Genomic DNA, 25,019 nt, shown 5'->3' with positions numbered 1-25,019 from the left:
TATGAAGTTACCTGAAAAACGGCAGAAGCTAGTGGAACAAAAGGGTGAATATGCTGTTCAATGAAGTTCTTGGTGAAAATGAAAAATGTGTCTTATTTTTACTTAAAAACCAAAGGCACTTTTTAGCCAACACAATATATAGTATTTTCTTTTAAAATAATTTAATGTTCCGGGATGATTTTATTTGATGAGGAATACACATTATCTGTTTTGATAACAACTAACTGATGTTTACAAGAATTCAGATGCTTAATTTATGACATGTTTGTTTTTTGGAGTTACCCCAATAAACTGAAGAGGATCTTTTAGAACTCTGTGTGTGTGTGTGCATATGTGTATTTAGAGAAAGAGAGAAAGAATTTAACTTGGGTTTGAAATTTGCAAGTGTTTTTTTGTTTGTTTGTTTGTTTTTTGTTTTTTTGAGTATTCATTTTAGATGGAACTTGGTAGTACTTGAGAGCAGCGGTCCGCAACCTTTTTTGGCACCAGGGACCAGTTTCATAGAAGACAATTTTTCCATGGACCGGGGAGGTGGGGGAATGGTTTGGGCGGTAATGCGAGTGATGGGGAATGGGAGATGAAGCTTTGCTTGCTGTCCCACCGCTCACCTCCTGCTGTGTGGCCTGGTTCCTAACAGGCCGAGGACTGGTACCAGTGTGCGGACTGGGGTTTGGGGGGGGGCCCTGATTTAGAGTATTGTTAAGAAAAGTTCAGTGGCTTGGTGACCTGTTCCTGTTCCTGACTTTCTCCTCTGTCTTTATTTTAGAGATTAATTCTGGCAGAGTTTCTTAACCTCATCTTTATTTTATTTTATTTATTTTTTTTCCAGTTTGCCAAACTACTTTTTTTTAAACATCTTTATTGGAGTATAATTGCTTTACAATGGTGTGTTAGTTTCTGCTTTACAACAAAGTGAATCAGTTATACATATACATATGTTCCCATATCTCTTCCCTCTTGCATCTCCCTCCCTCCCACCCTCTGTATCCCACCCCTCTAGGTGGTCACAAAGCAGCGAGCTGATCTCTCTGTGCCATGCGGCTGCTTCCCACTAGCTATCCACCCTACATTTAGTAGTGTGTATACGTCCATGCCACTCTCTCACTTCGTCACAGCTTACCCTTCCCCCTCCCCATATCCTCAAGTCCATGCTCTAGTAGGTCTGTGTTTTATTCCCGTCCTACCCCTAGGCTCTTCATGACATTTTTCTTTTTTTATTCTGTCATACAGAGTGAAGTAACTCAGAAGGAGAAAAACAAATACCGTATGCTAACACATATATATGGAATCTAACCTCATCTTTAAAATCATTGAAACAAATCAGTGATTATGTTGTTGTTTATGGATCAGTGTTAATTTAACCATTCCTGTTCATGTTTCTCTGATAAAGTAATTTGTCTTGTGAATATTTCTGAATTGGAAGCACGTGAAGAAATATAACATTTCTAGAAAGGAGATAATCTATTCGCTGATGATTTTAAGAATACTAAAATAATATGCTTTAAGTTTTCTATAGTGACTAGCACCTATTAAGTGTTTATCAGGAATTTATTATTTAAGCAGAGACTTATTAGGAATATCATCTCTATTTTCTACTTTTCCACCCAATAAAGTGGGTGGTCTGAGGTTCTTTGATAATAATTTTTCTTAACAGATAAATAAAAGCCAAACTATTTTCAGTATTTCTTGCTTATGAGATATTAGCTCTAAATAGCACTTTGTGTAGTATTCTTAATATCTGATGGTACGGTGGTAGTTAGTGAGTGTGTGAATATGTGTGTATATGTACATGCATTCCATGTACATATGGGGTGTGTAAGACCTTATACCATACTTTGAGGAATGCTCTTTAAATCACCAAGAATGAAGCTCATCCACTTTCACAAAATATATGATCTGCCTCTGTCTTACTCTGTCTTTGATTCTTGTCTTCAAATCTTCCCTCTTAACTTTTTCTCACGTATCAGGAAAGGAGAGTGGCAGGGGTGAGAGATGTTGAAAACACGTTTGCTCTTCCTACCCTGAGAGATGTTGAAAACACTTTTTGGCTTTTCTACTTCCTCATGTTGAAACTCCAGTATCTTTTACAATAATCTTTGCATGGAATGCTCCTCACACTATAGAGATGGCATTATGTTTAGCCACATGATAATTAGTTGGGGTGACAGATGTCAAAGACAGCATACTTCATATGATAATGTTTAGATAACAATAGTTTGTGGGTTCCTTTTAAATTTCCTTGGGTTTTGTAATATGTACTTCTCTTATTTGTTATAGACCTTTGTTCAAATTTAAAGTTCACTTTCACATGGATTTTCAGTTTGGCTTCAAGCACGTTGTGAGATAAATTGGTAGAATATTTATCTGCTCACTTCAAGGCTAAATAGGTATTGGATTTTGTAATGTAAGGATGCTCACTCCCATTCCTTTAGAGGACAGAGCCAGCAGTCTTGCTAGTCATGTAAGTTTGATTTGGTAGATAAAACAGATATTTACAACATGTATTGGAATACATGTCTGGATAGAAAATTATACATTTAAAATAATTAAAATTTTGTTATTAATGTGTTTATATATATATATATATATATATATATATATATATATATGTTTAGATAGTCTTAATTTATAGTATAGCTTACAGAGTCCTTTAATTTGTTTTTATTCACTGATATGTTCCAATCACCTTGAACAATGTCTGTCACATAATAGATAATCAATGTTTGTTGAATATACAAAATCTTGTTTGAAATGTGGATGCATAGATAAAAGTTTGACAGTAGCAACTGTGGTATTATTTAATCTTTTTCCATTCTGCTCTTTGCTTACTTGTATGTTATTCTTTTTCTACTGATAACATATTTATTACATATATAGTATAGATGTTTTATGTATGTGTGGATAGGTGGATACATAGTTAAATATCATTAGGTGGAAGTTTATAGCCTTGCCTTGTTAGATGGTGAATATGCCAACACACTGCCTTGCATGTCTGGATGTGGAGAAGACAGACCAACAGCAGTGTGTCTACATATGAAGTAAGGACAGGAAGTCAGTAGGGGAACAATGCGATCTGTCCATCCATCTCTTTCTATCATGTGTCTGTGTATCAATCATATATCTATTTCTTTGTATCTATGATTGTATTATGTAGCATAATGCTTCTTATCTCATACTTGAATATGGATATATCATACTTGAATATACTTGCATATATATTTGTATCCTGAAAATATTTTGAAAGGACACTGGAAAGACTGAGTAATGTCTTTGATATGAAGGGATAAAGAGATAAAAGATCAGGGGAGTTGCCACATTTCTATGCTTTTGAGGTACCCACAGATTATAAAGTTGAGTTGAGTGGTCAATTATTAGTCAAAGTTGGTATGAGAATCTGAAGAACACAGTTTCTGAAAATTTAAGGGCAAAATTCTTATTCACTGATATTTGGGAAATGGTGTAAGTGTATTATAATAGTATTTCCAATTATAATCAAATGCCTGTACTAGTGTGAAGTGTATAATTGGAATAAACACAAACCCTATACTACTTAGTATGGATTTATTTTTAAGTAAAGTTACTTTCACATATTGCTGGAAAATTACATCTTAAATAACAAATACTTATTGCATGTGCATTTAAGTAACTATGTAGAGTTTTTGACACAAAGCGTTCTTTAAAGATGACTTCTTGGATATCTATAAAAAAATATTTCTAAAATCAAGAAGATAGATTACACATCCTTGAAACATTTATGTCTTTAATTTTATGAAAGTGCATAACTTTGAAATGTGTGAACATTGATATTGCTGAACATTGGCTGTCTTTTATAGAAATAATCTTCTCTCCATTAGCATAAGGCGTTAAAGCACAAATGACTTTATAATAGTAACTAGTGTTTTAAGGTTATAGGATAAAATGTTTTATTTTTCTAATCCATTTGTCCAAAGCAAAAGTTAAAGTTTGATTCACAAATTAATTCAGTTTTGTTAAAGGCATGTAGATGCAATTTATGTGATGTCTTAAAGTATCTTGGACATTTTAATATGAACTGTGCACTTTTGTTCTAAGCATCTTAACATTTACAACCCTTTCTTACAACTTTCAAACTGTCTTTCAGAAGTCTGACACATCTGCCACATTTTAATTATACCTTTTCTGTTCTATTTTTATATAAACTTCTTTCATCTTTTATATAATCTTTAGAAGTTTTATCTCTACTCTAAAATCTGTATTTATAAATTCATGTACTTTGTCCTTACTAGACACACTAGAGGACTTTCTTTTCTTTCTTTCTTTTTTTTTTTTTTTGAATTTTATTTTATTTTTTTATACAGCAGGTTCTTATTAGTTTTCCATTTTATACATATTAGTCTATATATGTCAATCCCAATCTCCCAATTCATCACACCACCACCACCACCCCACTACTTTCCCCCTTGGTGTCCATATGTTTGTTCTCTACATCAGTGTCTCTATTTCTGCTCTGCTTTCATGTTTCTTAGTCTGAAAGACGGGGCTCAAGAAAGCTCATTTTTAATGCTTAGTGTGATAAATAGTCAAATTGGCTATGCATGTCTTACTATAATAGTAAACTCCTTCTGGACCTATTTTCTTAGAAGCAGTGTTCTCAGAGTAATCTTAAGGAACAGTTCCTATAAATGATTGAACATGTATTGTATATGATACCAGTTAGAATTCATGCTGATTTTATTGTACCACAGGAAAATACAGGTTTTTAGAAATACTGTTTGATCTATGTTCACAATAGAGTGTATAAGTTGTAACTTGTTATGATATATATCTTTATCACATTTGCCTCAGATTGTGATGGCATTTTAGGGAAAACATAGGACTGTTAAGTTAGCTTACATATCCAAGGGATCTTGAAATTACCTGTATATGACAAATTCATTTATTATCATCTAATACCTTATTTTTGATTGAAATGTTCATGTTCTGAATCTTTGTTCTGAATTTTTCTCATAAGATTAAAAGCTTAAGTAGTTGCTCTAATTATTGTACAAATTATTTTGTCATTGTGATTTTTACCCTGCTTGGTAAAATGCAAGAGGACAAAGTAGATTATAGAATGAGCAACATGGTTCCATCTTTTTTTTTTTTTTTTTTTTTTTTTTTGGTGGTACGCGGGCCTCTCACTGTTGTGGCCTCTCCCTTAGCGGAGCACAGGCTCCGGACACGCAGGCTCAGCGGCCACGGCTCACGGGCCCAGCCGCTCTGCGGCATGTGGGATCTTCCCGGACCGGGGCACGAACCCGCGTCCCCTGCATCGGCAGGCGGACTCTCAACCACTGCACCACCAGGGAAGCCCCATGGTTCCATCTTAATTAACCCTGGGCCAGAGGGGCCCTGCTCTGAGCGCTTTGCTCTGTGGAAGACCCCTGTGGTTCTCCTCTGGATGTAACTCCCCCTGTGGCAAGGAGCCTCATATGACCAAATTGTTGTGCCCATGTAGAGTTGACGCCCCCACCCCCATTTTCTAGAACATATTCTAGACACACCTGAAAAACCCAAATCCCTGCCCATTTGACCCCATACCCACTTCTAGGGCTTATTTAAATATATTTCTTGTGACTATCTTCCTGAGGGCAGACCCCATTGCTAGTGTATGAACATCTAGCCTGAAGGTTTCCAAGGAATGGCTACATTCAGGGGATGTATGGCTGGAGCTTGGTAGTGTGGGCTGGGTGTCTCTCTTCCCATAGACAGTCCACGCCACAGAGGTTCATACCCCAAGCCTAAAGAATGGGTGCAGGGGATGTATGGTGGAGATTGGTGGTGTAGGCTGAGTGTCCATCTTTCTAAGGACAGACCATACCACAGATGTGCCCACCCCAGACCTACAGAATTCTAATATATGGCTCTGTGCAATTTGGTCATGTGGGATGGATGTCCACACAGATGTGGGCTTCACATTGTGGTACTGGATAGAGCTGAGAGTAACCTGGCTCTTCCCATGCCATCTGTTCTTGCACAGAACTTGAAGGAGTCTGAGACATCTAAATTCCATCAGGTCTTTCACCTAAGTGTAAGTCTACTGATTAGGAACTAATGAATACTAATACCAATATTAAGTTGGAAGGCTATTTGTCATTGTAGAAGAATAGAACTTGTTTTATTTAATGCTTTGTTAACTTGGTTTATAACTTTTAAATATTTAGCCTTATGGTATAAGGGCTCCTATTTGCACAATTACTACAGGTCCTGCAAATGGTAAGAGTTGGTCTTGACAGACGTTCCAAATTTCATTTTATGAAAACAATATTCACTTTTTATTAAAGACTTGAGTTCTTTTTATTTATATAATTATAGATCCTACGTGGAGCTTTGAGGTCACTTTGTCCACTCCCCTACCTAGAATGGAAGATCACTTTGTAGAATCCATGACAGATGCTTATTGGATCTCTGTTTTAATATTTTTAGACACAGTCAGCTTAACAACATGCAAAACATTGTTCCCAATTATTTCATTAATTTAAATTAAAAAATAATTTCTAATATTCAGTCCAGTTCTTTTTTCCTCCCAATTTGTTCATATAAAATAGAGCTAAGTGGCTGTACTGTCCAGCCTACACCAGGGAGGGAATCAGTGCTCAGGCACCCTTTTCTGTACTAAGACTTTCCTCTGGGGATGAGAATTCATGGATTTTTCTTAGTTGGACTGTGCACACTTTACATATTTTTATACATACCATTATACATACATACCATTCACTTATACATACCATTCACTTCATTCAGTGAAGATTTATTGAATATCCATTGCCCCAGAGCTTTTTTTCTTTCTTTAGCTCAGAAAAGATTTTCAGAGTGCTCTCATTATTTCACAATAATAATTTCAATTTTACTAGGATAAAAATATAATCTGTGCTCTATAACAAAATGTATTTATTTTTCTAGAGGAGACCTTTTGTTTGGTGACTAAAAAATTTCTGATTCAGTCTTCTTTCTTAAATTTATTTTATTAAAAACGTTACTGATTTGGAAGAATAATGTAGTGATACTCTCTTCTAAAGAATTTGTGGTGGGAAACAAAGATTGGTAAGATAATGTAAATATCAAAATATAATTGATGTAGAAAATCCTGAGACATCTACACGAAAATATTGTAACTAATAAAATACAGCAAGATTACAGGACACAAGATTATACACAAATAAATTGTATTTCTGTGTCAGAGATGAATGATCCAAAATGAAATTAAGAAAATAATTCCATTTACAGTAGCATCAAAAAGAATAAATTTTTTAGGATTGAGTTTGACCAACAAAGTATAAGGAATGTATGAAATTACAAAGCATTCTTGAAAGACATTAAAGGAGACCTAAACAGAGAGAAATGCATCCCATGTCTGTGATTTGAAAGACTAAATATTATTAAGATGACAAAATTCCTTGATTGACATACAAATTCTTTGCAATTCCTATCAAAATTCCAGCTGCTTTCTTTCATACACTGGCAAACTAATCAAAAATTCATATGGGAATCCAAGAGACCTAAATAGCCAAAACAGTCATGAAAAAGATGTACAAATTTGGAAAACTCATACTTCCTGATTTCAAAATTTACTACAAACTAATGTAATCAAGACAGCATAGTATTGACAATGTGGTATTGGCATAAGGATAGACAGATAAATCAATAGAATAGATTTGAAAATGCAGAAATAGATCTTCACACTATAGATTCTTAAGAAGGGTTCCAAGACCATTCAGTGTGGAACAATAGTCCTTTCGATAAATGGTGGTGGGGCAAGTGGATATCTACATGCAGCAAAATGAAGTTGGACCCCTACCTCACACCATATACAGAAAATTAAATCAACATAGATCAGAGACCTAAATGTAAGAACTGAAATTATAAAATTCTATGGGAATAAATCTTTTTGACCACGAGTTAGGCAATCATTTCTTAGATATGACATAAAAGTTAGGTGACCAAAAAAGAGAGAGAAAAATTGGACTACAAAAAACATAAAACTTGTGGTACAAATGATACCATCAAGGAATTGAAAAGAAAACACACAGAATAGGAGAAAACATTTGCAAATTACTTTGTGATAAGGGACTTGTATCGAAGAATGTAAGGAAATCTTACAACTCAATATGAAAATACTATTAATTTAATTAAAAATAGGCAATGGATTAGAGTACACATTTCTCCATAGAATATATGCAAATTACCAGTAATCACATTAAAAGATGTCAACATAGTTATTAAAAGTGCAAATCAAAGTCAGAATACAACTTCATACACACTAAGATGGCTAAAATAAGATATACAATAACAAGTGTTTATTTTAATATGATACAGTAAATTTGGAAAGCAGTTTGGCAATTGTTCAGAACGTTTAGCATATAGAAACTATATGACTGAGTTAATTCCACCCCTAGGAATCTATTCAAGAGAACTAAAAACAAATATCCACACAAAAGCTCAAAACAAAACTAGGTATTTTATCTAAAATGTAGAAACAACCTATATTCCCATCAGCTGATGAATGGGGTTAAAAAAAAAAAAGATGTATACATACAGTAGAATATTATTTGACTGTAAAAAGGAATGAAGTACCAATACATGCTACAACATGAATGAACCTCAAGAACCATATGCTAAGTGAAACAAGCAAGGCACAACAGGCCACATAGTGTGTGATTCCATTTGTGTGGAAAGTTCAGAAGAGGCAAGTCCATAGAGATAGAATTCTATAGTTTATCATGACAAGCTATGCCGTTTGTGAGACCTATGGAGTCAAGCCTACCTTAAGATGAAATTCAGGCTGAGTAGCAACCAGACACTGGCCCCTTTCTCTTAGGTCTAGGGATGGTTTCATTCCTCAAGGATTTACTGCTTTATTGGCGAGGAGAGGCAGAGGAAGGCAAACTCAAAGAATAAAACTTTTCTCACTGCATCTAAAGAAGAGCAGCTACAGACAGGCCTTTGTGTGCATTTGTTCAGCACCACGCCATGGTGATCAGAGACCTTCATAAGATATGGCCAGTCTGTTTTACCAGAGCTGCATGGGGATAACTAAAATGAGGAATAGGAAGAACAAATGGAAAGTAGAATGGATCCAAGAAGCTAAAAAAAAAATCATCTTTAACTACTGTAGAAATTTTATTTTCTAATATAGCCCTGATTATTTGCCCTCGATTCATTATGGGAGCTTCCCTCTTTATTAGTTGGGTAAAGATGACTGGGGTAAAGGGAAAAGTTGGTAAATTTTTTCTAAAGATTGGAAATCACCACAAACACCAAGCCCATAAATTATATCCTAGCTAATTTCAAAACAATCCAACAAGATAGGGGTATAAATATACATACATGGAATCTCGGAATTTCTTCTAAATACCAGTGTCATAATTCGGTACCAATTGCATATATTATTCAGCAAGATCAATGCTCCTAAGGAAGATGGGTTCCCAGTTTATTATTTGTGCCATTCATAAATACTGCAAATGTATTTAATAAACTTGTGAATTTGGTTTACATAAGTATGGCTTATTGAAATATATAGGTAAGACATTAGGAATGGTATGAACAACAATAAAATAAACTATTCACTGTGCTACTTGGAATTATAAGCCACTGGATAGTTAGCACTTGAGCACAGATTGTTACTTCTTCTCCCTCCCAGTGACTTACACACAGTAAGAAACTCTAACATTTGCTAAGTGATGAAAGTATTGGATGAAGAAACTGTACCCTGGAGCAGATGAATGTGAAGCAGGTCATACTCAGTTCTATTTAAATGCTTTTTTCTGTTGACATATTAGGAATTTTTAACTCCAGTGAATAATAGCCCACCTTTATTCAATTCAGGAAAATTAAACACAAGGAGTGCCTGATGTAATTAGGCTTTTAAACATCTTGAAAATAAATGAAAACCAATTTAAGCACACCTGGGTGTAGTATTTCTGTAAAATTAGTCAAAATGGTGAATATATTCTGATTTAGATAATTATCACAGTAAAAGTAGGCTCAGAAAAAAGTATTTTAATTTGAACCAAACAGTGCAGCTTGAGCAGCTGATTTTAAATGTGTTGTTTTCTTTTTATTATGATGTTGTATCCCAAGATACCTTTGGCAAGAGTAAAGTCTCTCATTTTTTCCCACAAACATAGGATATATGTTCTACTCATGCTTTTAGAATATGAGAAAATCAGAGGTAAATTATTAATGACTTCAGACTACTCCCATGTAACATTAGTAATTCACTGGAAAAAAATCAAATATATTGAGTAAAAAACACCATCTTGATAGCTTATTTTTCAATATTTTATATGAAAAATTATATGCATTACATGTCAACTCAAAAGTTTCAGCCAACTTTCTAAAGTACAACCAAAATTATAGCTAAACAGCAACATATAGTAACAAGATCATGTTTGGTTGTAAAGTGCTTAAAATATCACCTAATGTTTACTAAACAATACGGGTGTAAAAAGTAGTTGTTTTGAATGCTCATCTCCTCTTTTAGATGTCAATCCCTTTTCCCTTGGAAACATGAGATTAAAACCAAACATGAGATTCAAACATGAGATTAAAACCACTCATAAAAATTATTGTATTGCATTTTGTGGAAATAAATATGAATTTTTAAATGTTGTGTTTTGTGGAAATAAATAAAAGTTTTCCCATGTAATCAATGATATAAAAATCATTGTATTGACAGTCACATATATTGTATGAAGTTTTTGACTTAAATACCAGAGACAGTTTTTTCTAGAAAAATTTATTTGGACAGTCTGATGAGTAGTTCGATTTTGAGTTTATAGTTGATGATTTATTGTAATGGGTGCTGGGAGTAAAAAAAAATAATAAATGTGATATGGTCCCTTGCCTCAAGGAGATCAGAGTTTAATGGTGGAAAACAGTTGAATAGAACAGTAAAAAGTGATTAAAAGTGCTGTATTTAGAAAGTACAAAGTGCTAAGGGAGACCCAGGATGGGATAGTCATGCAAGATGAGTGTTCAAGCTTTTAAAGACAGGAGAGTAGCCCTTCACCGATCAGAGGACACAGGAGGGATCAGGAGTGGCAAACTAAGGACTTTGGAATCGTGCATTCTACTTAGGGTCTGAGCGAGGATGGAATGCTATGTGAGTCAACACTAGACTGTGGCCAGAGACGAGAAAGGAATGGCTGATTGATTACTAGTGACAGGAAAAATAATTAAGAATTTAACCTTCAGGCAACAAGAAGGAGGTACTTGTCAGTGCAGTGATATTCATCCAACAAAGAAAATCTGAATGCTCAGTAGAGCCAGGGAATAAACACGACACAAATACCATACTGCTATACAAAAGAGGAATGTGTAATGCTCAGATCTATGTTTTAAAAAGCTAGCCGGGATGTGAAAGATAAGTCATGAATGATCTTTAAGGAAACTAGTTTAAAGTCTGCTGCCACAGGTGGAAGTGGATGGAAAAGGTCTGAAGTAGTGGAGAGCCCCTGAGTGGAGGCTGGGGTTGAGGGGTCCCAGTGGGACCAAGGGGACTTGGTGACTGTTGCCTTCACAGTGAGGAGGGCCAGGCAGCAGCTCATGGGTAATGGCTAAGATCCATGTTCTTCTTGTTCTCAAGTGACCAGAAAGAATAGGCTTTAGAGTTAAGGTGAATTCAGTTAGAGTTTCAAGTGTCTCGGAAATTTTAGGGTGGAAATGTCAAGTCAGAAGTTTTAGAACTCAGAAAGGTAGTTTGGGCTCAATGTCTGAAAAGGTGAAAGGTGGTCAATGGGGATGGTCATCAATGCAGATGGTGATTTTTTGATGATGGCCATTCTGACCTGTGTGAGGTGATACTTTACTGTAGTTTTGATTTGCATTTCTCTAATAATTAATGATGTTGAGCATCTTTTCATGTGTTCTTCTTTTTTTATTTCCTTTAAGTGTAAAGATTGTTTATTTGAGCTTTTTCTTGTTTTTTGAGGTAGGTCTGTATTGCTGTGAACTTCCCTCTTAGTACACCTTTTCTGTATTTCATAGATTTTTGGTATGTCACATTTTCATTTTCATTTGTCTCCAGGTACTTTTTAATTTCTCCTTTGATTTCTTCATTGACCCACTAGTTGTACCGTAGCATGTTGTTTAGTCTCCACATATTTGTGATTTTTCAAGTTTTCTTCTTGTAGTTGATTTGTACTTTCATAGCATTTTCATTGGAAAAGAAGTTTGATCTGATTTCAGTCCTTTTTAATTTATTGAGACTTGTTTAGAGTCCCAGCATATGGTCTATCCTTGAGAAAGTTTCATGTGTCCTTGACAAGAGTGTGTATTCTGCTGTATTTGGATGGAATGTGCTGTACAAATCTATCAAATCCATGTGGTCTAATGTTTCACCTAAGGTCACTCTTTCCTTGTTGACTTTCTGTCTGGATGATCTATCCATTGATGTAAGTGGGGTGTTAAATTTCCTTACTATTATTGTGTTTCAGTCAATTTCTTCCTTTATGTCTGTTAATAATTGTTTATATATTTTGGTGCTCCTTTTTACATATATATATATATATATATTTATTATGTCTTCTTAATGAATTGTCTAGAGTTTTAGTTTTGTAAGATGAAGAAGTTATGGAGATCTGTTGCACAATAATGTGAGTGTACTTATCACTACTGAGCTAAACATTTAAAAATGATTAAAATGATAAATAATGTTATGTAGTTTTTACCATAATAAAGAGAATACCTTCTTACTGTACCTTCCATCTGACTTAAACCAATGAGTGAAGTTGTGCAAGGTGCATACAGGCATACCAACATTTAACTCTGTTGTAATCTCCACATAATCCTATGGTGTCCTCTGGTGATAGCCACTAAAAATAAGTTAATGAATGCTAAAATAAATCCTTGAATCTGTCTACCTATCTAAATATCTATCTGTATCTTAACAAATAATGAAAGAAAAACAAAAATATTAAAATCTTTGTAGTTTAACATTTTTTAACAAAATTAAGTTTTCCTTTATGTACTGTTTTTCCAATAATATGGAAGACAAGTTTAAAGAGACTGTATAAACAAGTAACTAAATAAAATGACTCAACATCTCCATGAAAAATCAGTTATTGCTGGATGATAATCAGTGCCTTTCCATTTTTATGGATACCTATATTGTCTGAACATTCAACAATGAATATGCATTATTTATGAAGTAAAAAAAGAATTACTTTAAAATTTACAAAAGGAAAAGTGTGTATGCATTATTCTCCATGGTTTTAAAACCAGGCAAGTTTGGTATATACCACTTTGTGACTATACAGTTGAGAAGTGTAATGACTGATCTATTAGTCATATATTAATAGATACATCAGAGAAGACAAGATAATTCCCTGAAACTATCAGAAGGGCAAAATAAATATAAAATTTTTTAAGGAAAACATAAAGATGGCCAAGAGGCACATGAAAAGATGCTCAAAATCATTAATTATTAGAGAAATGCAAATCAGAACTACAATGGCTTCACACTGGTCAGAATGGCCATCATCAAAATATCCACAAACAATAAATACTGGAGAGGATGTGGAGAAAAGGGAACCCTCTTGCACTGTTGGTGGGAATGTAAATTGATATAGCCAATATGGAGAACAGTATGGAGGTTCCTTAAAAAACTACAAATATAACTACCATATGACCCAGCAATCCCACTACTGGGCATATACCCTGAGAAAACTATAATTCAAAAAGACATGCACCCCAGTGTTCATTGCAGCACTATTTACAGTAGGAAATGGAAGCAACTTAAATGTCCTTCGACAGATGAATGGATAAAGATGGTACATATACACAATGGGAAATTACGCAACCATTAAAAGGAAGAAAATTGGGTCATTTGTAGAGACGTGGATGGACCTAGAGACTGTCAGAGAGAGTGAAGTAAGTCAGACACAAAAAGACAAATATTGTATATTAATGCATATATGTGGAATCTAGAAAAATGGCACAGATGAACGTGTTTGCAAAGCAGAAATAGAGACACAGACATAAAGAACAAACGTATGGACTCCAAGGGGGGAAAGGGGATATGATGCATTGGGGGATTGGGATTGACATATATACACTACTATGTATAAAATAGATAATTAATGAGAACGATGCTGTATGGCATCGAACTCTACTCGATGTTCTGTGGTGACCTAAATGGGAAGGAAATCCAAAAAGGAGGGGATATATGTATGCATATAGCTGATTCACTTTGTTATACAGCAGAAACTAACAAAATATTGTCAAGCAACTATACCCCAAATAAAAGAAAAAAAAAGAAAATTTTAAAGGAAAGTATAGAAATTAACAGAAAATGCAGTGGAAATTGTATTTCATCCAGCCCCATTTCTTGATGAAAAAGTTGTTGGAATTAATCATCAAGTGATCAAATTTCAAATGTCTAAAAATGCCTAAGTGGTAGTTTTGTAGAGAGCAAATAATGTCAGACAAATTTAATTTATTTCTGTGACAGAGTGACAAGGATAAACCAATAGGGACTGCACTGAATCTGTACATTGCCTTGGCTACTATAGTCATTTTGACAATATTGATTCTTCCAATCCAAGAACATGGTATATCTTTTCATTTGTTTGTGTCATCTTTTATTGCTTTCATCAGCATCTTTTAGTTTTTGGAGTACAGGTCTTTTGTCTCTTTAGGTAAGTTTATTCCTAGGTATTTTTTGTTTTTGATTAGATGGTAAATGGAATTGTTTCTTGAATTTATCTTTCTGATCTTTCATTGCTAGTGTATAGAAATGCAAAAGATTTCTGTGTATTAATTTTGTATCCTGAAACTTTACCAAATTCATTGATGAGTTCTAGTAGTTTTCTGGCAGCATCTTTATGATTTTCTGTGTATAGTATCATGTCATCTGCAAACAGTGACAGCTTCACTTTGTCTTTTCCAATTTGGATTCTTTTTATTTCTTTTTATTCTATTATTTCCATGGCTAGGATTTCCAAAACTGTGTTGAATAAAAGTGGCAAGTGTGGACATCCTTGTCTTTTTCCTGATCCTAGAAGAACTGCTTTCAGCTTTTCACCATTGAGTATGATGTTAGCTATAGGCTTCTCATATATGGCCTTTATTATGTTGAGGTATGTTCCCTCTATAACTTTCTGGAGAGTTTTTGTCATAAATGGGTGTTGAATCTTTTCAAAAGTCTTGTCTGAATCTGTTGAAATGATCACATCATTTTTATTCTTCAGTTTGTTGATGTGGTGTATCACACTGATTGATTTGTGGATACTGAAAAATTCTCACATCGCCAGGATAAATCGCACTTGATCATGGTGTATGACCATTTTAATGTTTTGTTGGATTCAGATTGCTAATATTTTGTTGAGGAATTTTCATATTCATCAGTAATATTGGCCTATAATTTTCTTTTTTTGTGGTATCTTTGTCTGGTTTTGGTACCAAGGTGATGGAGCTTGTGAGTGTTCCTTCCTCTGCAGTTTTTTGGATTACTTTCAGAAGGATGGATGTTAGCTCTTCTCTCAAAATTTTTTGTTAGACTTCACCTGTGAAGCCATCTGGTGCTGGACATTTGTTTGTTGAGAGTTTTTTAATCACAAATTCAATTTCTGTTCATTTTTTCTATTTCTTCCCGATTCAGTCTTGGGAGATTGTACCTTTCTAAGAATTTGTCCATTTCTTCCAGGTTATCCATTTTATTAGCCTATTGTTGCTTGTAGTAGTCTCTTATGATCCCTTGTATTTCTGTGGCAAATAAATTAATTTTTAAAAGGAAGGAAGGATAAATAGAGTACATTTGCTTAAAAAATATTCAGGACTTCCATGGTGGCATAGTGGTTAAGAATCTGCCTGCCAGTGCAGGGGACATGGGTTCAAGCCCTCATCTGGGAAGATCCCACCTACCACAGAGCAACTAAGCCCATGCACCAGAACTACTGAGGCTGCACTCTAGAGCCCACAAGCCACAACTACTGGGCCTGTATGACACAACTACTGAATCTCCCACACCTAGAGCCCATGCTCCGCAACAAGAGAAGCCCATGCACCATAATGAAGAATAGCCCCCATTCACCACAGCTAGAGAAAGCCCACGCACAGCAATGAAGACCCAATGCAGACAAAAGTTAATAAATAAATTAAAAATATTTATTTTGGGAAGATTCTCATAAGGATAAATTAGTATTTCCTCTTAAACATCTATGTAGGTAATTTCATGTTGATGAATATGAATGATAGCATTTACAGATTGAATCCTTTATGTGACCCCCTTTTTTAAAATTTAAGTTTGTTAGAATATAAAATAGCATACTGTTTATCTCTACTACCCTGTTTTAGATAATGGATGATTTCTATTTTCAATTATTTTTCCTTAGGAACAATTCTGACTAAAAACAAAACATTTAACGTTAAAATACATTTGTTCTATGCATTACTCCTAGGAAATTTATGTTTGCTTAGATATTTTAAATAATTAAAGGGAATATTCTTTCTCAAATTTTGTTTGAAGATGTTAAAAGTTAATTAAATGCATCTTTTGTTTCACAGACAACAACACAGTCATTGCTTTTTAGTTTTAGTTGATACAGATCATTGTACAGACAGTACAGTAACAGCTTTCAGTCCTTTTATCAAGGTTCTTCAAAATCTTAGAGGGGAGTGATAAGAACAGTCAGTGTATTTATGATGACTTCTCATTTCATTTGATGTTTTTCTTGTGAATTTTTTTCAGAAATTGAAAAATTTCAAGGTTCTGATGGAAAAAAGGAAGATGAAGAAAAGAAATATCTTGATGTCATCAGCAACAAAAACATAAAGCTCTCAGAAAGGGTATTGATTCCTGTCAAACAGTATCCAAAGGTACTGCAATATATGCTTTGTTCTCATAGAATTAAGAAAAAATTGATAAAAATAAGACTTGATGTTTTATTCATTGTCTTTCATGAAATAAATGTGTAAAACTTCATTTTATTAATATATTCAAATATATGATACTGACATAGAAGAAGGAAAACTCTTTGAAAGTACAATAATTTTCAACTGATGGCTGTATTTTTATTCTGTGAATATGGGAAGCATAACTAGATATTTTAATCATTTATTTAACATGTAAATAGTTCGACAATTTGATTTTTCAAATACACACACTCAATAATGTTTTGGTTCATGTTAAAATGCATATTCTTACTACAAAAGGGAGTAGAATTAATGCTACTGTCAATATATAGCATTAGCCAAACAGCAGAGAATTATTATATTTAGGAAGGTAATATAGTCTTTATTAGACCCTTGGATTGTAAGCTCTAGTCTTCTATATTCAGAATCCATTTATATAATGATTATGATAGTATTTTCTTGAAAATACTTTTTCACTAGACACTTTGTCATCATGTGATATTTTTATCAGCAGAATCATGATTATAAAATATAACATTTCAATAGCATGGTTTCATTACTTATATTCATAAATTCCAATGGTTGAAAGCAGTTTCTTTTTTTAATTTTTTCTTCAAGTAAATTACCTAAGCAAAAAAAAAGGAAACTCAAAGATTTAAGCTGGTAATTAACTTTCTGAAGAGTGTATCTGAAGCAAAGACCATATAATTATCCAAATAATAAATTACAGAAATAAATGCTGTAGTTTACCAATTGTCTTCTAATATGATAAAGTTTAGTAAATACAATTAAGTAGAAGGTTGTGTTTATAATTATTTCAAACAGAATAAGCTGTTACAGCACATCAAACCATAAAATTTAACTTTCAGATGAGGTTTTTTGGGCATACACGTTTTTGGTTTTTGTGTTTATTTTGAGCTAGACTTACACTATTGCAAGATAGGTACATTCAATAGATATATATTTATAATTTAAATTTTATGAAATTTACTTTACAATTATGTTTTAAAATATTAAATTGGGCTGTCATAGAAATGTACATGAAAAGTTTTACTTAGTAATGAAATATGGTAGAAATATGATGGGGTACTGTGTCTTTTTTAAGGAACCTGGTTAATTAAACCTTTAGAGTCTAGATGGAGTAGAGGTTCCTTCTTTAAATCATATATTTAAATATTATATAACTTGATACTTTTTCTCAGAATAATGCTTGTCTATACTTTGGCTATGAGAAAGCTCATAAAAGACTCAATATCTACTTCTCAATAAAATGTAGCTCTGTATCTCTGACCAAGTTGTGTTGACAGTTCAAGTCCTGATAGCTCTCCAAGTGATGGTGTAAGTGATGTTATGCTGAATATTACAGTAGTAGTTTATACTTAATTCATAATGATGACTACTGAAACAAGAATATTTTATGGTGTCTAATTTTTGTGTGAGATTTAATTTCATAATTTATAGGAAGGTTTTTAAACAACAAAACCACCTATTATATTGAAACAAACCATGTCTCACTAGCAAATTATTGTACCACCTTGAATTTTTAGAATCACAGAATGCTTAAGCTGAGACTAATCTTGGAAATCAGAGAATATATAAAACTTCTATTTTACAGATGTGGTAATTAATATGACTTGCTCATAAAAAATTCACAACTAATTGTGACTTGCTCAAAGAAATAATCTTTGCTCTAGATGGAATGCTTCACGAGGCTGCTGTTATTTTAAATTCTTCATTTTGTGGGAACCATTACATTTTTAACTTGACTAAAAATATTCACATTTTGCATGACTTTTTCATATAAAGTGTGGAAGAAAGTTAAAACTGATAGCTCCTAATGATTAATAGTTTTATGGAGTATTATCAAATAACAATTTATGCCTTATAAAATGAACCATTTTTATGAATATAGTGAATATAATGCCAAACTTCTTTATTTATTATGGTGATGTGCATTTCATACATCTAATTATCACACATAGAGAACTCTTAGAGCCCTTTTACAGAAAAAGAATACTGAGAAACACAATCATCTATCAAGCTGACCTACATTTGTTTTTGCTTATTTTTATACTATAACAATAAAATTAAAATCAACGTTTTGAAAACAATATTTACTTTCAAAAGTGGTGTTTCTCTCCTGCTGACTGAATATCTGTGGTGTTAAGGTTATAATCTCTAATCTTGAGCCATATTTGCAGTGCATTTGTGATCTGTAACACATGTAGTGTGGTATGATCCTGTGAACTGTTGAGCAGGATACAACAGTATGGGTTCAAGCTTTACTCTTTTAAAATAAAAAGTGATGCACCCTTCCGGGGTCCATCAGGGAAAGGCCTGCCTCCCACGTCTTCTCCCATGGCTGTCCCTGCCCTTGATGCCTGCTGTGTGGACTGACAGCCCATGTGGTGATGACATCATCCTCTCCAACAAAGAGTAATACAGAATTATGGGAATTCTTGAGGAAATGACCTCATCCCGATTTTACTACTTGACCTTCTTCAGACAGATTTTGTTTCAATTAGTCTCTAATTCAAGTTAATTTGCTGACTTAATTGAGTAATTCAAGGAACTGAGAGAAGTTTGAGATTTAAATTATAGAAAATATAAGAATACTTTTCACACACATTAAGAATGATTTATCTAGTGTTATGTGGTTAATCACTTAATTTGGAGGAAAAGAGCCATATTAAATGATTTTAATGGACAGTTTTTCTTGTTTTCATTTTTTTTGTTTGTAACAAGATTAGTAAATAAATAGACTTTGTATATCTATTGTTTACATTTGCAAATGTTTTAGATTCAGAGCGATTATGTCTTGATGGTCAAATCTCTAAGGAGGCAATATGGTCAGTATGTTCCTCTATAATCCTGAGATTAGTGTGGAAAACTCACCACCTTTAACATTAGCTCTTTCTCCCTGAATCTACACACACAGCACTTTATAATCCAATACACATTTATTTTTTTTCAAATTTGGATACTTCCAACTCTTACGTATATTATAATCAGAATCAGTTTACAGTCTCTATCAGGCAAGTGGTGGTTGTAACTCACTGTTTTTGTCTGTAAACTATGCACATGTGAATTTGGTCATGGCTTCTTATATTGAGTTGTTTGTAGTGTTGGAAATATGTGTATTGAGTTTAGTTGCTTTTGAAAGTGTATTAGGGCATTATGATTTAGTGTTGACATGCTACGAGATTACATATACAGAAAAAGAAGAAAACTGTAGCTTGGGGCATAAATTTGATATTAATGAAGACAGTCTTCATCCTTGCAAGAAGCAGAAAAAAAAGTCAAAATTTCTTGGTCTTCAACAAATAAGTGCCTTACAGGACATAAGAAACTAAGATACACATAATGTTGGCTGCTGTATTCTGTTTTGTTCTGTTAGAAGGATGACTATCACAAGCAGGCATCCAAGGAGAAGTATGCCCATCACAAGCATACTTGACCCTCCGGTCAAGAGGATGGGGCAGTACTGCCTCCACCTGCTGGAGACCTGCCTGTTGCTATTGTACCTATTTGTCCATCTGGGCAATTCAACGTCTCAGTGTCTTTTCAAAATACCTTTTTGATGTTGCCTTTAGAATCCTCTGAGATACATCAGACATTTTCTTCAATTAAATTTGCCCCAAGGCCCACTTTTTATTTCTTGACCCAAGTTACTGCCAACTTTTTAAAGCAATAAATTGCCAGGAGCATAAATTGGCCCCCCAAATTTGGCCCCTTTTAAGATCAAATGCAGCCATGACCCCTATGCTGCTTTTGAAATCAATTCCTTATGTAGATTAATGCAGAAAATTAAAATTCCAAAATATGTTCAAAAGCACCACACTTGCTCTATATTTTATCTTTGCCTGCTCAGTCCCAGAGAGAGGGGCTGCCTTCTGTGCCTGGTTGGATGCACTCTCCATAGCCTGGCATGTCCTCCTACAAATCTTGTTTCCTTCTCTGTACTTAGATGAAAACCAAAACCTGTTATTTTTTCTAACTTTTTAAGTAATTATAAGAGCATTTAAGAGTGGTTAATAGGATGATGAGTTAAGATGGCAGAGGAGTAGGAGGATGTGGAGTTCATCTCTCTCCACAGATGCATCAGGAATACAACTATAGATGCAACAGTTCTCACAGAACACTGGCTGAATGCTAGCAGAAAGGACTATAATGATCCTTGCAAAACTGGGTATGACAAACAAAAGAAGGTAGAAGGAGGAGGAGAGGAAGTGGGACAGGACCTGCAGCCGCAGTTGGGGAGCTGAAGCGGGGGAGAGATTCCCGGATTCGGGGAAACCGCTCTCTGACAGGGAAATCAATTGGGACAGAAGGGAAGCATTTGAGGCTGTTGGAAGAGGGTGAAGCGGCTGATCTGTGGCAGATGCAACAGAGTCAGAACTACACAGACAGTCCGTACTGCGGCCTTAGGTGCCCCGGACTGGGACGTGTGTTCACAGGTGTGCAAGGGGACTGGGAGCTGGAGCATGGGGATTGGAGAACAGGCCTGGGGTGAGAACTGGTGTTGGCTGTGGGAAGACAGACTGACGGGACAGGAGGGAGGAAATCCACAACAGGGAATACCTACAGAGGAAGACCAGACTGCCATGTAAGCAAGCACTACTGCTGAGTCACACGCAAGGGGAGGAGCCACTATTGTGGCCTCTCTCTCCCCTCATGCTGGCACCTGCCAATGGACAATACAAGAAACCCTCTCAGGGCCAGCCCTCACATGCCTGCTGCCAGGCACCAAAAATAGCCTGGCCAGGGCCAGCCCTCACACACCTTATGCCAGGTGCCAGAAAAGGCCCTCACTAGGGCCATATCTCTTGCACCTGTGGTTACTGGCTTCCCTGCACATTTGGCACCACCAGGGCTCGTGCCATCCAAGCAGTCACACCACCTCTGCACCCGGTCCTCACTGGGGCAGACCCACGAGCTCCAGGGCATCCTCAAGACCAGACTTCTGTGGGTGGATCACACGGAGCTGTGGGGATAAAACCAAAGCTGAACCCCAGGGATGGGGCGACTAAGAAAGAGGATTGAAAATCTTTCCGTGAGCTGTACAAGCTGCAGATTAAATCCCCATAATCAGCTAGACCCTACGTCTATCCAATATCTGAGTAGACAATGAGTGTTCCCACAAATGAAAACAGTCTATCTCTGGCAGCTGTGGACTTTGGGGACAAGCACACACAGGAGTTGGGCCACATCAGAGTCTGAGTGGTCACCACAGGGCCCACATCAGGTCCAGAGACCAGCCCAGAGGCAGAGGAGGGCCTCCTGGGGAGGCAGAGATGGGCTGTGGCTCATGGCATGTGCAAGGACACTTAACAGATGAGACCCCAGGGAAACATAATTATTACTATTACTTTTATAATGATTTGATTCATTCTCTTGTTGGTTCTGGCTTTTTCTTTCTTTTTTTTTTTTTTTTTTTTTTTTAGTTTATGTTCGGGGAGACCTTTGTGTTTTATAACATTTAAAAAAAAATTTTTATATATTTCTGTTTTCACTTTTCTTTTATGTTTTCTGTGCTCTTTTCCCTCATTTTTTTTCTTCTTTTTCTTTAATATATTTTGCATTTTAAAAATATTTTCCATTTCTACTTTCCTTTTCTGTTGTTCTGTGTTTTTTTCCATTTTAAAAAAAAATTATTTTTATTGGTTTGTTCTGTTTCTTTGCTTTATTCTTCAGTTGGCACACTTCTTTGGTTTTGTTTTTAGGTTTTGTGTTTTTGTTAGTTTTTATTCTAATTGTTTGATTTCATTTTTAGTTTCTTCACTTTCTCTGGTTGTTCTCTTGCTTTTTTTGTTTCTGTTTTGTTTTGTTTCTCTTTTTGTTTGGTTCTGTTTTTGTTTCTTTTGCATGTGTGTGTTTCCTTGTTTCTGTTTTTGATTGTTTGAATTTTTTTTTTTTTTTTTTTTCTTCAGTACACGGGCCTCTCACTGTTGTGGCCTCTCCCACTGTGGAGCAGAGGCTCCGGATGCACATGCTTAGCGGCCATGGCTCACAGGCCCAGCCACTCCATGCACATGGGATCTTCTTGGACCAGGGCACGAACCCATGTCCCCTGCATCGTCAGGCAGACTCTCAACCACTGCCCCACCAGGGAAGCCCTGTTTGATTCTGTTTTTACCATTTGTCTGGGGCCTTGTTTGTCTTTTTTAATTTCCTTTCTTTTACTGTAATATATTAATTATTTTATTTTTTAACATTTCTATTTCTATGTTGCTTTTCTATTGTTCTATCTTCTTTCCCCTTTTTCTTTTTTTTTAAAAATTGTTTTTGTCACTTTTTTTTGTTTCTTTGCTTCATTCTTCAATTGGCAACCTGCTTTGGTTTGGTTTTTTGGTTTTGTGTTTTTGTTACTTTTCTTTTTAATGGTTTGATTTCATTCTTGGGTGCGTTTGTCTGGTTGTTCTCTTGCTTTTTGTTTTATTTGACTCTGTTTCTTTTGTGTGTGTGTGAGAGATTCCTTGTTTCTCTTTCTGTTTGTTTGATTTTATTTTTTTACCATTTGTCTGGGGTTTTGTTACTCTTTAAAAAAAATTTTTTTTAATCACCTTTATTGCCAGGATGAGTGACTTGCAGGGTCTTGGTTCCCTGACTGGAAGTTGGGCCTGAGGCTCCTGGGTGGAAGCACTGAGTCCAGGACACTGGACCACAAGAGAGTTCCCTGCCATAGGGAAGATTAATCACCGAGTGCTTTCATGAGGCTTCTATTTGAATACAAGACCCAGCTTCACCCAACTGCCTGCAGCTCCCAGGGCTGAATGCCTCACACCAAACAAGACAGGAAGACAAAAGCATGCATCAGCATACAGACTACCTAAAGTCATACTAAGCTCACAGACACCCCAAAACATACCACCTGACACAGCCCTGCTCATCAGAGGGAAAAGACTCAGTTCCATCCACTAGAATGCAGGCACCAGTCTCTCCCATCAGGAAGCCTAGGCAAGCCACTGGACCAACCTCACCACTGGGGGCAGAGAACAGAAGCAAGAGCAACTACAGCCCTGCAGCTGAGAGATAGTATACTCCAAATACTGTAAATTAGAAAACATGAGAAGACAGAGAAATATCTTGCAGGCAAAGGAGCAAGATAAAAACCCACAACACCAAATAAATAAAGAGGAAATAGGCAAACTACCTGAAACTACTAAAGAGAGTAAATATGAACCAAAATCTCGGAAATAGAATAGAGAAAATACAAGAAACGTTTAACAAGAACTGAGAAGAACTAAAGAGAGAACAAACAGTAATGAACAACACAGTAACTGAAATTAAAAATACTCTAGAAGGAATCAATAGCAAAATAACTTAGGTAGAAGAACGGATAAGTGAGCTGGAAGATACAATGGTGGAAATAACTGCTGCAGAGCAGAATAAAGGAAAAAGAATGAAAAGAATTGAGGACAGTCTCAGAGACCTCTGGGACAATATTAAGAACACCAACCTTTGAATCATAGGCGTCCCAGAAGAATAATTTTAAAATAAAGGGTCTGAGAAAATATTTCAAGAGATTATAGTTGAAAACGTCCCCAACACGGGAAAGGAAATAATCAGCCAAGTCCAGGAAGTGCAAAGAGTCCCATACAGGATAAACCCAATAAGAAACATGCCAAGACACATATTAATCAAACTAACAAAAATTAAACAAAATGAAAAAATACTGAAAGAAGCAAGGGAAAAGCAACAAATAATATACAAGGGAATCCCTATAAGTATAACAGCTGATCTTTCAGCAGAAACTCTTCAGGCCAGAGGGGAGTGGCAGGATATACTTAAAGTGATGAAAGGGAAAAACCTATAACCAACATTCCTCTACTCAGCAAGGATGTCATTCAGATTCGATGGAGAAATCAGAAGCTGTACAGACAAGCAAAAGCTAAGAGATTTCAGCACCACCAAAGCAGCTTTACAATAAATGCTAAAGAAACTTCTCTAGGCAGGAAACACAAGAGCAGGAAAAGATCTACAAAAACAAACCCCCCCCCAAAGTTAAGAAAATAAAAGAAACATACATATCAATAACTACCTTAAATGTAAATGGGTTAAATGCTCCAACCAAAAGTCACACTCTGGCTGAATGGATACAAAGACAAGACCTGTATATGTGCTGTCTACAAGAGACGAACTTCAGA

The 25,019-nt window shown here is 35.2% G+C and overlaps 1 protein-coding gene across 6 annotated transcripts in view; it reads left to right on the top strand.

Moving 5' to 3' along the window:
• KHDRBS2 (KH RNA binding domain containing, signal transduction associated 2) overlaps positions 1–25,019 on the top strand; it is a 769,555-nt gene that overhangs the window by 100,598 nt on the left and 643,938 nt on the right. For all 6 annotated transcript variants that reach the window (XR_010835028.1, XM_067005885.1, XM_067005886.1 and 3 more), the window contains exon 2: positions 16,709–16,836. Coding sequence is in view for 5 of the 6 variants with exons in the window: in XM_067005885.1 (XP_066861986.1) it covers positions 16,709–16,836 (128 nt within the window). In the remaining variant the exon portion in view is untranslated. The remainder of the gene's footprint in view (positions 1–16,708; positions 16,837–25,019) is intronic.

Source organism: Kogia breviceps, chromosome 10 (genome assembly GCF_026419965.1).
Source record: "Kogia breviceps isolate mKogBre1 chromosome 10, mKogBre1 haplotype 1, whole genome shotgun sequence".
NCBI lineage: Eukaryota > Metazoa > Chordata > Mammalia > Artiodactyla > Physeteridae > Kogia > Kogia breviceps.
Note: the sequence above shows the minus strand (reverse complement) of the source record. Positions and strands in the feature narration are given on the sequence as shown.